Here is an 11,902-nt window from a genome sequence, read left to right on the forward strand (position 1 = left end):
AGGGACAGCCCTGCCCCTGCCCTCCCTCCTGACAGCTGCTCTCACCTCCTTCTCTGCTCTCCCATGCAGAGAAATCGATGTCATCCTGCCTGGCTACACCCACCTGCAGAAAGCTCAGCCCATCCGATGGAGCCAGTTCTTGCTCAGGTCAGCACCTTTCAGCCCTGCCTGCAGGAGCTTCTCCACCCTTGGGGGCTGCTCTGCTGGAGCCCAGGAGGGCATCCCCCTCTGAGGGGGTGGTGACAAACCAGAGGGAACGTGTCAAACTGGGACAGGAACTCCCCATGCTCCTGTGTGGCTCTGACCAACCTGGAAATCAAGCAGGGGTTGGGCAGTGGTGACCAACTCCCTGCTCTCCATCCTTTGGCCATTCTTACCTCGTGGGCTGGGACATTTTCCAGCTTCAGGTGCTTCATCTCTCCTGTCCCTCCCCAGCCATGCTGTTGCTCTGACCCGTGACTCTGAGCGCCTGGGGGAGGTGAAGAGGAGGATCAACGTCCTGCCTTTGGGAAGGTAAAGTTTACTTCTTGTGTGATCCTCAGCCCTCACCTTGCTCTGAGATGTGACCAAGAGGCAGATCTGTACATCCCCTGTGGCACCAGGGTCTCTATACCACAGGCACTGCAGAGCTGTGAGGGGGCAAGCCCAGCTTCTCTCAGCTCAGTTTTGGTTGGAATATGCAGGATATCATGTGTGACTCCTGTTTCTTTCTCCCCTGGCAGCGGTGCTCTGGCTGGCAACCCACTGGGAATCGATAGAGAGCTTCTGTGCAGTGGTAAATATCTCACTGTGATTGAGAGGCACAGAACTGCTCACGATATCTGTGACCTGGGGAAGTACTGGCACATTGGCCTGTTGTTGTTTGGTGTTGCAGCACCTTAACATGGGGGTGGAGGGTAATAAGTAAATAAGAAAGCGTATGATCTTATACTCAGGAACGGGATGTGGGATACCAAGTGACTTGGAGAGCCAGGAGGCTTTTTACTGCATTGGGACAGGAGGTGTCTGTAAGGTGGGAGCATAAGCAGAACCACCCCTGGCTGTCTGGGGTAATAACCAAGACCCCACTAAGGATGTTTGTGTTCCTGGGACCACTCCAGGGCTCACAGTCACCTGCACACTGGGGCACCCTGGTGCATTCAAGCTCCTGTCATGCCAGGCCTGACCTCCTGTGTCCATCCCCTTCCTTACAGAGCTGGACTTTGCTTCCATCAGCCTGAACAGCATGGATGCTGTCAGTGAGAGAGACTTTGTGGGTAAGCACAACTCCATCACTTCTTCCCAGCACTGCTACAAGCAGGTTCTGAGGCCTTTCCAGTTGACCTCCTTTAATAAGGGGGCTGAAACCCATCATCAGGACACAAAGCTCTAGTCAGGGGTCCCTGAGCTGTCAAGCAAACACCTTTTCCCCCCCCCGATTTCCTGCCTTCTCTGCAGTGGAATTCCTGTCTGTTGCCACCCTGCTGATGATCCACCTTAGCAAGATGGCTGAGGATCTCATCATCTACAGTACCAGCGAGTTTGGCTTTCTGACCCTCTCTGATGCCTATAGGTAGGTCTCTCAGCTCTGGGCTGAAATCCCTTCCCTCAGCCTCTCCTTCTTAGCTTTTCCCTGCTGAGAGCACGGGGCAGTGGTTGGGTCTCTGTGCACGAGGCTGACACAGCATTAAAAAGCAGCCTCAGGGTGAATCCTCCTCAGCAACGGTCACTTATTTCTCATTTGGGTAACTCAGCCATGTCTGCATTCACCAGACACTCCTCCCTGGCAACTGCTGGCAGAGAGAACTTCCTCCTCAGCTGGGAATGCTGCCAAAGCCCTTTCTTGACTAAGCAGGGTTTGCAATCCCAGCAGACTCCTTGTCTCCCAGAGTGGCACAACCACAGCCCTCCCTCTCTGAGGTCACAGCATCACTTAGGCTGGCCTGCTGAAACAACCCTGGAGGGGCTTGCAGGGGAGGTGCCTCCTTTTTGCTTCCTTTTTGAGAGGTGGGACTGTGTGGCTGCTCCAGGAAAATTGCAAAACCAAAGAGAAGCTCAGTCAGTTCACCGCTTTCCTGCACCATAAAGAGGTGTACAGGGAAGAGGGACCTATGTGTTGCTTTTGAAGGGCTGTGTCTGTGTGGAGGGGGGTCTTGCTCACCATTGCACCCACCTTTCAGCACTGGCAGCAGCCTGATGCCTCAGAAGAAGAACCCTGACAGTCTGGAACTGATCCGCAGCAAAGCTGGACGAGTGTTCGGACGGGTGAGCCTGAGAAAGAAGGGAGTGGGAGGGGAAACTGCTCCTGCCAGGGCTGAAGCCTCTTCCTTGTCCCTCTGCGTTAAGAGCTGTGCCCAGTCTGGGCTCTGAACCTGTGCTGGGGGATGTGCCTTGCCCTGTAACTCCCTGCCCTGCCTGTCTCTCTCTGCAGTTGGCTGCTATTCTCATGGTCCTCAAAGGACTCCCCAGCACCTACAACAAGGACCTGCAGGTAAAGCCCTTGTTGATTTTCACAGCATCTCTCTGAGCACACACAACTGTCTTCTGCTCTCTTGAGGAGTCAGTAGAGGTGGCTGCTCAGCCTGTTGGGTTTTTGGGCTGCATCAGGTTGACTTACAGCCGTTTCCATCCCTGTTCCAACACAGGAGGACAAGGAGGCTGTCTTTGATGTTGTAGACACCCTGAACGCTGTGCTCCAGGTTGCCACAGGAGTGATTTCAACCCTCCAAGTAAGGCTGCTTCTTCTTCAGATTCTTGCTATCGAACATGGTCATGGCACACATTCTGTAACACAGGGAACAGAGCTCTAGTCCCAGGATGAAAACTCTTCAGTGCCTCCCCCACACTGCTCATTTTGGTCCCCTCAGCTGGTCAGAGCATCCTTTTAGAGACATCACCCTTCCAGATGAACTCCCCTCAGTTTGACCACTAACAAATGAGGAGCTGGTGATAACATCTCCATCTGACTGTCCTTCTGCAGATCAACAAGGAGAACATGGAGAGGGCACTGAGCCCGGAGATGTTGGCTACTGACCTGGCTCTCTACTTGGTTCGGAAAGGAGTGAGTATCAGAGGGAAACCTGGAGCTGCGACTTCTTTGGATGCAGAGAATTGCTCAGGTAGACGAGGCCCTCTGTTCTGTCCCCTTCTCACTGCAGATGCCATTCAGACAAGCCCACGTCGCCTCTGGCAAGGCCGTCCACCTCGCCGAGACCAAAGGCAGCACCATCAATAATCTCAGCCTGGAGGACCTGAAGAGCATCAGGTTTGTGTCACTGTCACCTTGCCTTGATTTCCCTCCATAGACACGGATCAGACTCCCTGGGAATGAGCCCTTCCCCGAAGTGCCTGGGCCAGGCAGGGCCCCAAAATCCTCCTGGCCTGAATATCAAGGCTGTTCCTGTTAGGAGTGAAAACACTGAAGGGGACAACATTGCTTCCATTCTGCCCCAGTGGGGCACAGGCAGCAGCTGTTGGGAGGGACTGGGAGAAACTCATGCCTTGGCCTGCAATCACCAGTCCCCTGAGGGGTTTGGCTCCAAACTTCCTCGGTCTCCCCTTGGAGCTGCCTCTTTGGTCTGCCATCAGCATCTTCTGGTAGGCCGTGTAGAAACAAAGCTGCAGGAGGCCTTTCCCCTTGGAAAAGGCTCTGTCCTCACTCTCTCACCACCTCTATAAACAATGAGCATATTCAGCAGCCCCCAGCCCCCCGTGCTGTCCACTGACACCCCTCCCCTCTGCCCCCAGCCCCCTGTTCGGCAGTGACGTGTCCCAGGTGTTCAGCGTGGTCAGCAGCGTGGAGCAGTACACGGCCCTGGGCGGCACCGCCAAGAGCAGCGTGTCCGCCCAGATCGAGCAGCTCCGGGAGCTGCTCAAGAGGCTGAAGGAACAAGCTTAGAGTGTGGGGAGAGAGTTAATAAACACTGGGGTGTCTGTAGTTCACCAAAACTCATCTTACGTCTTTGTTCTTCGGGTTCCTCAGCCCTGGCGAGGGTTGGGGTGTGAACCTGGCAGAGGAGCTGGCTGTGGGGTGTTCGAGCTCTCGAGGGATGGGAGGTGCAGAGCAGCAGGGTGTCTGTTTGCTGGGGGAGGCTGGTGTTTGTCCACGTGGTGCCTTCACACATCTCAGCCAACCTGACCTTCCTTGTTCCCAGCTGCTTGCTCCCATTCCCAGGCAATCAATAAATGAAAGCCTCTAAGCAGTTACACAGTAAACAAACAAACAAATAACAAAAACTAGGCAATTATTAACTTTAAGCCCCCAAGCAATGAAACAATAACTCAATAAATTAATCAATAAAAGTAGGCAATACTTAAGACCCCCCTAAGCAACAAAACAATAAATAAATAGATGGGTAAATAAGTAAACAAATGAAAGACGCACTCCGCCCGAGGAAATCCCCCAATCCCGGACGCAGCCCAAGGCCTGCAAGCTCCTTCAAGCCAGGATAGCGGTGGCTTTGCCCGCCGGTGACCCGTGGGATAGCACCAGATCCCATCCCTTTGGGGCGGGACCGGGAGCGGGACAGGGATCGGGATGGGCCCCGCCCCCGGCCGGGCACTGCCCACAGCCAAGATGGCGGCGCTGGCGCCGGGCGGGAGCACGGCCGGGCTGTGCCCGCTCCTGCTGCTGCTGCTGCCGCTGCTCTCGGCGGCGCTGCCCGGGATGCTGCCCCCCAGGGACACCCCCTCCCGAGAGCGCAAGGAGCTCGGCGGCCTCTGGAGCTTCCGCGCCGACCTGTCCCCGGGCAGGGACGCCGGGTTCGCGCAGCGCTGGTACCGGCAGCCGCTCCGGCAGGTACCGGGGGCGGCGGGGCGGGGGGGATGGGGGGCTCCATCGCGGGGGTCGGGGTGCGGGACTCCCCCAAACCAGGCTTCATCCTGCCCCGAGAGCGCCGTTTCCCCCTTTCCTTCCTTTCTCCCTTCCTTCCCCCCTTCCTTCCCCGCCGGGCTTGCGGAGCCGCTGCCCTTCGCCCCCCGCCCTGCCCTCGGTTAGGGCCGTGCAGAGGTTATTGCTAAGGCAGTTCCTAATTATCAGCAGCCTCTGGTGATCCTTCTGATGATCCCGCGGCTGCTCTGAGGGCAGGAACCGTTTGAATGAACTACAGCCACCTTCAGCTGCCCTGAGCTGAAGGAGCCAGCCTGGCCTCGCACAGCATTGACCCGCCCGTCAGCAGCTCAGGATAAACAGCAGCGTGCCTGGATTGGGCACTGGAATTATTTATTTCGAAGTTGCAGAGTGCTGATAAGCACAGTGTTAGTGTAACTGAAGTCTGTTAGAGAATGAAGACCATTACCGAAAAGAAAGAAGTTATGTATTCTATGCATAAAGTGTATAAGTTATTAATAATCCTTACTTTTTAATCCTTTGGCTAAATTTTTGGTCAAATTGTGGAAGGGGAGAAGAGCTGAAAGACACTGTGCTGCTGGAAGTTACTGCAAAAAGTGCCAGCCAGTGGAGAGGAATCCCCGACAAAGGGAGGCTTAAACATGTACACTTAACCTGCTTTAAGCATCAGAGGATCTCCCAGAAGGACACACATGTCCTGGCCATCCCAGTCAAAGGATGTCCTGCATCAAATACTAGAAAATCCGCTTCACCATCCAAGGATTTTCCCACTGGGATTTTCTAGTGTCTGATAAGGGCACTGAGTTCTCTGCAGTGCTGGTGCTGAGTCAGCCATGCACATGATGCTCACCCTGGGCAACTGGACCATTCTTGTTCCCCTCTCCTTGGAAAGGCTTCCTGAGGAAAGGGGAAGCTGCTGCAGCCCTAGTTTGTGCAACATCACGAGCTCAGCAGGTGCTAAAAATGAGCAGCTCTGTTTGGCAACAGCACCTCGATGTTCAGTGTGCTGTGACACTGCCACCCTCTAACCCTTACCTTAAAATAAGCAAGTGAAGTGATTCAGTTGTAACCCCAAGGAATCTCTGTTGCTTTCAGGGGCTGAGAAAGGCTGACCTCATTCCAGTCAGTCTCCATGAACCTTCCCTGAGGAATCTGTCCCAAAATATCCATTGGGCTTGCCACCCTTTTACTACAGCTCTTAGCCTGACAAGCAGCACCCCAACAACCCCTGCACTGCTCACCCAACAGCTGGAGCTGTGCAGGAAAAAATACAGGCTGTGGGAAGCCCTGGGCTAAACCAACAACCTGGGCTGGTTTTTTCCCTCCCTCACCTCTCTGATTCCATGACACCAGAGCCATTAACGAAAGCACTTCATTGTACACCAGGAAGGGAAAAGATATGAGCAGCTGTTTCCTGCAGAAAATGGCACATTCCCGTGCCTGCTGCTAATCAGGACTTGTGCAGGACCTGTGACAGACCACACCACTTTCTAAACAGGTTTTCCCAAGTTATTCCCCCCTTAGCAAAGGGATTGTAAGGGGACACCTCCAGCAGTAGCATTTCTCTTTTTAAATGATCTGTTCCTTCCCTTTCCATGAAATTCCCGGCAGACTGGCCCTGTGATTGACATGCCAGTGCCCTCCAGCTTCAATGACATCACCCAGGACCCCAGCCTGGAGAACTACATCGGCTGGGTGTGGTATGAGAAGGAGGTGCTGCTCCCTGCCCGCTGGCTGCAGGACTCCCCCAGCACCAGGGTGGTGCTGCGTTTTGGGAGTGCCCATTACTACTCCATCGTGGTGAGTGAGATTGTCCATGTGCTTCCAAAATTCTGCTGCACTGCCACTGGGCTCGTGGCTTGCTCAGCAAAGACATCTCTGCCTACTTGTATCCCTTTGCTAGATTTTGTATCCCTTTGCTGTTTTCTTCACTCTTGCCCAGATTTCCCCCAGCCGAGAAGTTGGCTGGGATTTCCAGTTTCTCTTTGATGCTCCAGTATCAGGACTAGTTCCTAAATATTTCCTCACTACTGTGTCTCTCGGTGACATTTGTAGGTAAACCAGACCTATCTCCTGGCAAAGGAAGGGCTTCTGGATTGATCCTTTGAGGATCAAGAGCCCAGAAAAAGGTCCAGTGTTGCTGGGAATCCCGACTGCCCTTCGCTGGGCTCCTTCCCTTCTCTGTGCTTTGCTTGCCACAAAAAACCCCCAGTAACTCCATTTTTTGGGGTGTCTTCTCTTGCAGTGGGTCAACGGGGTGCAAGTGGTGGAGCATGAAGGGGGACACCTCCCTTTTGAAGCTGATATCAGCAGTGTTGTCCAGGGCAGCCCAGGGACCCTCTGCCGCATCACTGTCGCGGTCAACAACACCCTGACACCCCACACTCTGCCCCCGGGGTCCATCCAGTACATGACTGACAAAACAAGGTGAGTTGCCAAGGTGCTGCACTGCTGGGCTAATCCCAGGGATGGGGGAGTGGGAATTTATTCAGCTGCTGGTGCATGAAACCCTCCAAGCAACTCACAAAAGCATATTTATGCTGAAATTTGGCAGTTGAGCAGCAGGGAGGAGTTTAAGCTTTGGTGCTACAAGAAATCAGCACTGGGTGATTGCATCTCTTTTATAGACAGGGAGCTGAGATTAAGTGATTTGTCAAGCTGGAATCAATGGCAGATTTGAGAAGCTTGAATTCAGCTGGAAGCTGAAGGATCAAACTCTTTGGGCTCCAGATGTTTGTTAGCTGGCAGAATCCTTTAGTGTAGCGGCAGCAGCACCACTGAAAGACAGATCAACTCTGTTGTAAAGACTATTTTACCAGCCAGCAGCTGTGATTGCTTGACTGTTTTGCATTGCCAGCATCCACATGCTGCCGTCAGTTCTTGTGCAGTGAAGCATAATGTAGCCACTTCTCCTTGTCTTGCTCACTCAGGTATCCCAAGAACTATTTTGTGCAGAACATCAAGTTTGATTTCTTTAATTACGCTGGAATCCATCGCCCGGTTGTGCTTTACACCACTCCTTCTGCCTACATAGATGACATTACTGTGACAACTACTTCATCAGAGCATGTTGGTAGGTCCAGAACAATTACAGCAGCTACCTCAGACTCCAAATGGAGATGACAAGAGCAGCAGAGAAAATATCCTGCAAAAGCCTGACTGAATTTGTTTGCTCGTGGCTTTCTCTTGAAGCTGAGCTGGCCTATTGCACAGCTCAGCAGCTGCAGGAATGTGGTGAAGGGTTCAGAAACAGTAACAAAACCAAGGAGTTGTTGCAAGAGACTAATTTTGTTAAAGTCCAGGCATGATCAGGTGCTTCTCAAAGCAGAATTTCTCAGTAGGAGCAGTCTTCCTGCCATTTAGAGCAGGATAATCTCCAAGTGGGAGTTGTGTGGTACACAACAAATCTTGTTGGAAAATTCTAGACTGCAAGACTGACAGGTCCTGCTTCTTACCCTCACTTCATGCCACTGTTGTTCTACATCTCCCTCATTTTTAATGCTGTTGTATGTGAAAACCCCCCAACATGTGATACAAGTATTTTCCCTGCTGTGTCAGTCTCTGATGGTCTGTTGTTTCCTTTGAATCAGCAATGGTGCAGTACGAGGTGTCAGTTGTTGGCAGCACAGCCTATTCCTTGTCCCTGAGTTTACGTGACCAGGAGGGGAAAGTGGTTGCTACGGGAGATGGGCCAGAGGGAGAGCTCAAAGTCCTGAACCCAAATCTTTGGTGGCCTTACCTTATGCACGAGAACCCTGGATACCTCTACTCCTTAGAGGTAAAGTGGCATTTCTTCCTTTCTGTGTGTTCTCTCTGTTTAATTTGGTTAAGGATCTGCCATATGGCCCATCTCCTCTTCTCTCACGGGTCCTGTTCATGTGACCAGTGTGGCATTGCTAATGAGGCAGTAATCAAATCAAGCCTTGGCAGCTCCCTGGGTGCTGAACTGAAAGGTCTGGCAGTGAGAAGGACACGGCTGGAGTGAACATGTGTGCTCTGAGGTGCTTCCCCTTCACATTTAGGGCCCAGTCCATCCCATTTGAGATCACACAGGGGAGGAGGTGCCCTGCAAGTTGAGAGCAGAGTCTCTGAGGAGCAGCTGCCAACCTCTTCCACAGGCTTTGCCATGCACTCAGCTTTCTTCCCACTCCGCAAGACAAGAGTTCAGCTTTAATAGCTGGAGCCTTGGAGGACTCTCTGTGAGTTAAGGATCAGTAGTGATGTTTTGGTGCAAAAATCAGTACAGATGAGCTGCTGTGAGTCTCCAGAGTATCAAGTTTGTATCTCTTGTGAGCAGGTGACATGTCAGTCACCGCCTGATGCAGGGCAGAGAAGGAGTCCTACTGTGTTGCCTGGGAGGGGATGAAATGGGCCAGACAAGGATGGGGAAAAGACACTGCAGCTCTTGGGGTGAGCAAGCCCCACAAGGGTCATCCAGGGGCTCATTCATCATCCTTTAACCTCCCCAGCTTGGATTTCTATTTTCTGTTTAGTCAGACCTGGCTCCTACCCTGAGGACGAGAGATGAAGCAGCAGTGAGGAGCAGGCTGTGCACCGAGGCAGGGCTGGGAGGTGGACAGGAGGTCAAAATAGCCCTGACAGACCGAGGGGAGGGAGCACAGGGCGTCCCTGTGAACCCCAGCACGTCCCTTACCTTCCTCCTTGGCCATCCAGGTGAAAATGCAGGCGCAGGTGCGCGGGGCGTTGCTGGAGGACGTGTACACGCTCCCGGTCGGCATCCGCACCGTCCACGTCACCAGCACCCAGTTCCTCATCAACGGCAGGCCCTTCTACTTCCACGGCGTCAACAAGCACGAGGATGCTGATGTGAGTGTGAGCACCCACGGGCCCCTTACCTCACCTGCCTGCCTCCCCTCCTCTCCACGGGGCTGTTTCCTCACAGCCAGGCTGGGAGCTGCCAGGGGTTGAATGTTTACCGGCACTAAGGGGACACCGTGCCCAGTCCTGCCACAGTCCTGACGTCCCTCAGGGTGCATGGGTGGGCCTGGGGTGTGCTGGTGGAGATGCTGAGCCATCTCCAGCCATGGCTTCCAGTCAGACGTGCTGACGTACAAGTTGGTCAGCAGTGGGGGTGGTGGGGCAGTGGAGCAGGTCACTGTGAGGGTGGGTGAGGCCCTGGCACAGGTTGCCCAGAGAAGCTGTGGCTGCCCCATCCCTGGAAGGGTTCAAGGCTGGGTTGGACGGGGCTTGGAGCAACCTGGTCTAGTGAGAGGTGTCTCTGCTCATGGCAGGGGGGTGGAACTGTATGGTCTTTATGGTTCCTTCCTACCCAAACCCCTCTGACTGTGATAGCTGCTCTCGGATTCCCTGCCTTTCAGTGGCGGAGGTGGATCCAGCCGTGGTGCTTGGCAAACGCACGGGGAGAAGCCCCAGCGCAGCAGTGGGACAGGGGGTGATCTCTCTCTCTCTCCCCAGATCCGTGGGAAAGGCCTTGACTGGGCCCTGATTATGAAGGACTTCAACCTGCTGCGCTGGCTGGGGGCGAACTCGTTCCGCACCAGCCACTACCCCTACGCCGAGGAGATCATGGACCTGTGCGACGCCTACGGCATCGTGGTCATCGACGAGTGCCCGGGGGTGGGCATCAAACTGCCGTAAGGAACTGCTCAGCACACCCTGCCCTTGCTCCTCTCTTCCTCTCTGAGCCGCCTCAAAACTGTCCCCTGGCGTTGTCCCGCTAACGGGAGTACTTTGCTCTATTTAGAAATCGCCCCATTGCGCCACCTGTGCCTGGAGGGGTTGGGCAACCCAAGGGCATTTTGCCACATGACCCAGTCAATGAGCCCAAACCACGGCCCTGAACTGTGCAGGGAGCTTTGGGGAAGTGGGGCAGGAGCCACACTCAGTGTCAAGACTCAGCAGGGCTCATGGACCCCGGTTTTCACAGGGAAAAGCAAAGGGGGATGGATTTTATGCCCTCACCTCACTGGGTCTCACCTCTTGTCTTCCAGCGAGAGCTTTGGGAATAAGTCCTTGAATCACCACCTGGCTGTGATGGAGGAGCTGATCCGCAGGGATAAGAACAGGCCCTCAGTTGTGATGTGGTCAGTGGCCAACGAGCCGGCCTCGGAGCTGCCCCCAGCAGGCTTCTACTTTAAGTAAGTGCATCTCCTTGTACAGAGCTGGGGCTTGAATGTTGGCAGATGATGCATCTTCTTCCTCTGGGATGGCACAGAGAAGCAGTAAAGAGAGGGCAGGCGTTTTTTGGGAACCCTGAAACCATACCTGCAGATGCAAACTGAAAGGGTAACTGCTGCACGTATGGAACCGATGCTCAACTGTCTCAATTTGTTGGTTTTGAACTGGTAAGGTTCTGCAAAATTACCAGGAATCCCATGTGGTCTGAGCATCTCCTCTTGAGCTAAGGATAAAGCAAAATCAGACCTGATGGCAACAGAATATTCCTTGTTACCACTGGAAGGGCTAAATTCTTTTAGAATTACAGCAAAGTTGTAAAATAATTGGCCTTTCATTCTGAAGACAAAGTTCTTCAGTTAGTGGCAGTTACTTGTTCTGCAGGAGATTGTGACAGCCCACTTCAGAACCACTGCTTCGAGTCCCTACAGACCCCTTGGTTTTATTTTTAAAGAGATTTAAGCTTTGGATAGCCAAGAGGCAGCTCTGCACTGGGGTAGCAGACTGTCCCTAGGAGCTGTAGGTGCATTAAAAGGTAACTGTGAAGTTTAATTCATCAGAGTGATCCACCACCCTCTTGTCATGTTGGGGTTGCAGCAGGGCTTGACCCTCCCCTTCTGTCTCATCTCCCTCAGCTCAGGGTTTCCTCAAAAACAGCCAATCTGTGCCTGCTCTGGCACAGGGACAGGGCCTTGTGCTTCCCAGGAGTTGTTCCCAAACTTCCCATTATCCTTTTTACAGTTTTGTCCTCAAACTCATTGCCCCTTCTCCAACCCCTAAGCTGCTGGCACCAACAGACAAATTAAGGTGCCTGTCCTTGGTGTGCTTCCACTCTGCTCTTCTTCAGGTAGGACAGCAACCCATTTGTGACAGATAATCTCTTTATTTAATTAAAAATACCGGCTGCTAAATCAAAAA

At 53.3% G+C, this 11,902-nt stretch overlaps 2 protein-coding genes and 1 long non-coding RNA gene across 4 annotated transcripts in view; 2 read left to right on the forward strand and 1 right to left on the reverse strand.

Moving 5' to 3' along the window:
* LOC114060503 (argininosuccinate lyase) overlaps positions 1-3,884 on the forward strand; it is a 15,830-nt gene extending 11,946 nt beyond the window's left edge. For both annotated transcript variants that reach the window (XM_027890050.1, XM_027890051.1), the window contains exons 6-16: positions 70-147; positions 436-513; positions 723-775; positions 1,194-1,256; positions 1,438-1,552; positions 2,160-2,244; positions 2,411-2,470; positions 2,625-2,708; positions 2,960-3,040; positions 3,138-3,244; positions 3,727-3,884. In XM_027890050.1, the coding sequence (XP_027745851.1) occupies positions 70-147; positions 436-513; positions 723-775; positions 1,194-1,256; positions 1,438-1,552; positions 2,160-2,244; positions 2,411-2,470; positions 2,625-2,708; positions 2,960-3,040; positions 3,138-3,244; positions 3,727-3,877 (955 nt within the window). In that variant the 3' untranslated portion in view covers positions 3,878-3,884. The remainder of the gene's footprint in view (positions 1-69; positions 148-435; positions 514-722; positions 776-1,193; positions 1,257-1,437; positions 1,553-2,159; positions 2,245-2,410; positions 2,471-2,624; positions 2,709-2,959; positions 3,041-3,137; positions 3,245-3,726) is intronic.
* A 671-nt stretch (positions 3,885-4,555) lies between these two features.
* GUSB (glucuronidase beta) overlaps positions 4,556-11,902 on the forward strand; it is a 14,466-nt gene continuing 7,119 nt past the window's right edge. Inside the window, 8 exon segments of the mRNA XM_027890058.1 lie at positions 4,556-4,777; positions 6,440-6,628; positions 7,074-7,255; positions 7,759-7,901; positions 8,419-8,606; positions 9,503-9,655; positions 10,265-10,443; positions 10,801-10,951. Of these exon segments, the coding sequence (XP_027745859.1) occupies positions 4,556-4,777; positions 6,440-6,628; positions 7,074-7,255; positions 7,759-7,901; positions 8,419-8,606; positions 9,503-9,655; positions 10,265-10,443; positions 10,801-10,951 (1,407 nt within the window).
* Positions 8,605-11,902, reverse strand: part of LOC114060513 — a 5,328-nt gene continuing 2,030 nt past the window's right edge. Inside the window, exons 2-4 of the long non-coding RNA XR_003571900.1 lie at positions 10,787-11,008; positions 9,483-9,618; positions 8,605-9,339 (exon numbers count right to left, since the gene is read on the reverse strand). This is a non-coding gene — a long non-coding RNA (uncharacterized LOC114060513). The remainder of the gene's footprint in view (positions 9,340-9,482; positions 9,619-10,786; positions 11,009-11,902) is intronic.

The sequence above is a fragment of the Empidonax traillii genome, unplaced genomic scaffold (genome assembly GCF_003031625.1).
Source record: "Empidonax traillii isolate 1590-97213 ecotype Southwest subspecies unplaced genomic scaffold, ASM303162v1 scaffold276:size1176444, whole genome shotgun sequence".
Taxonomy (NCBI): Eukaryota; Metazoa; Chordata; class Aves; order Passeriformes; family Tyrannidae; genus Empidonax; species Empidonax traillii.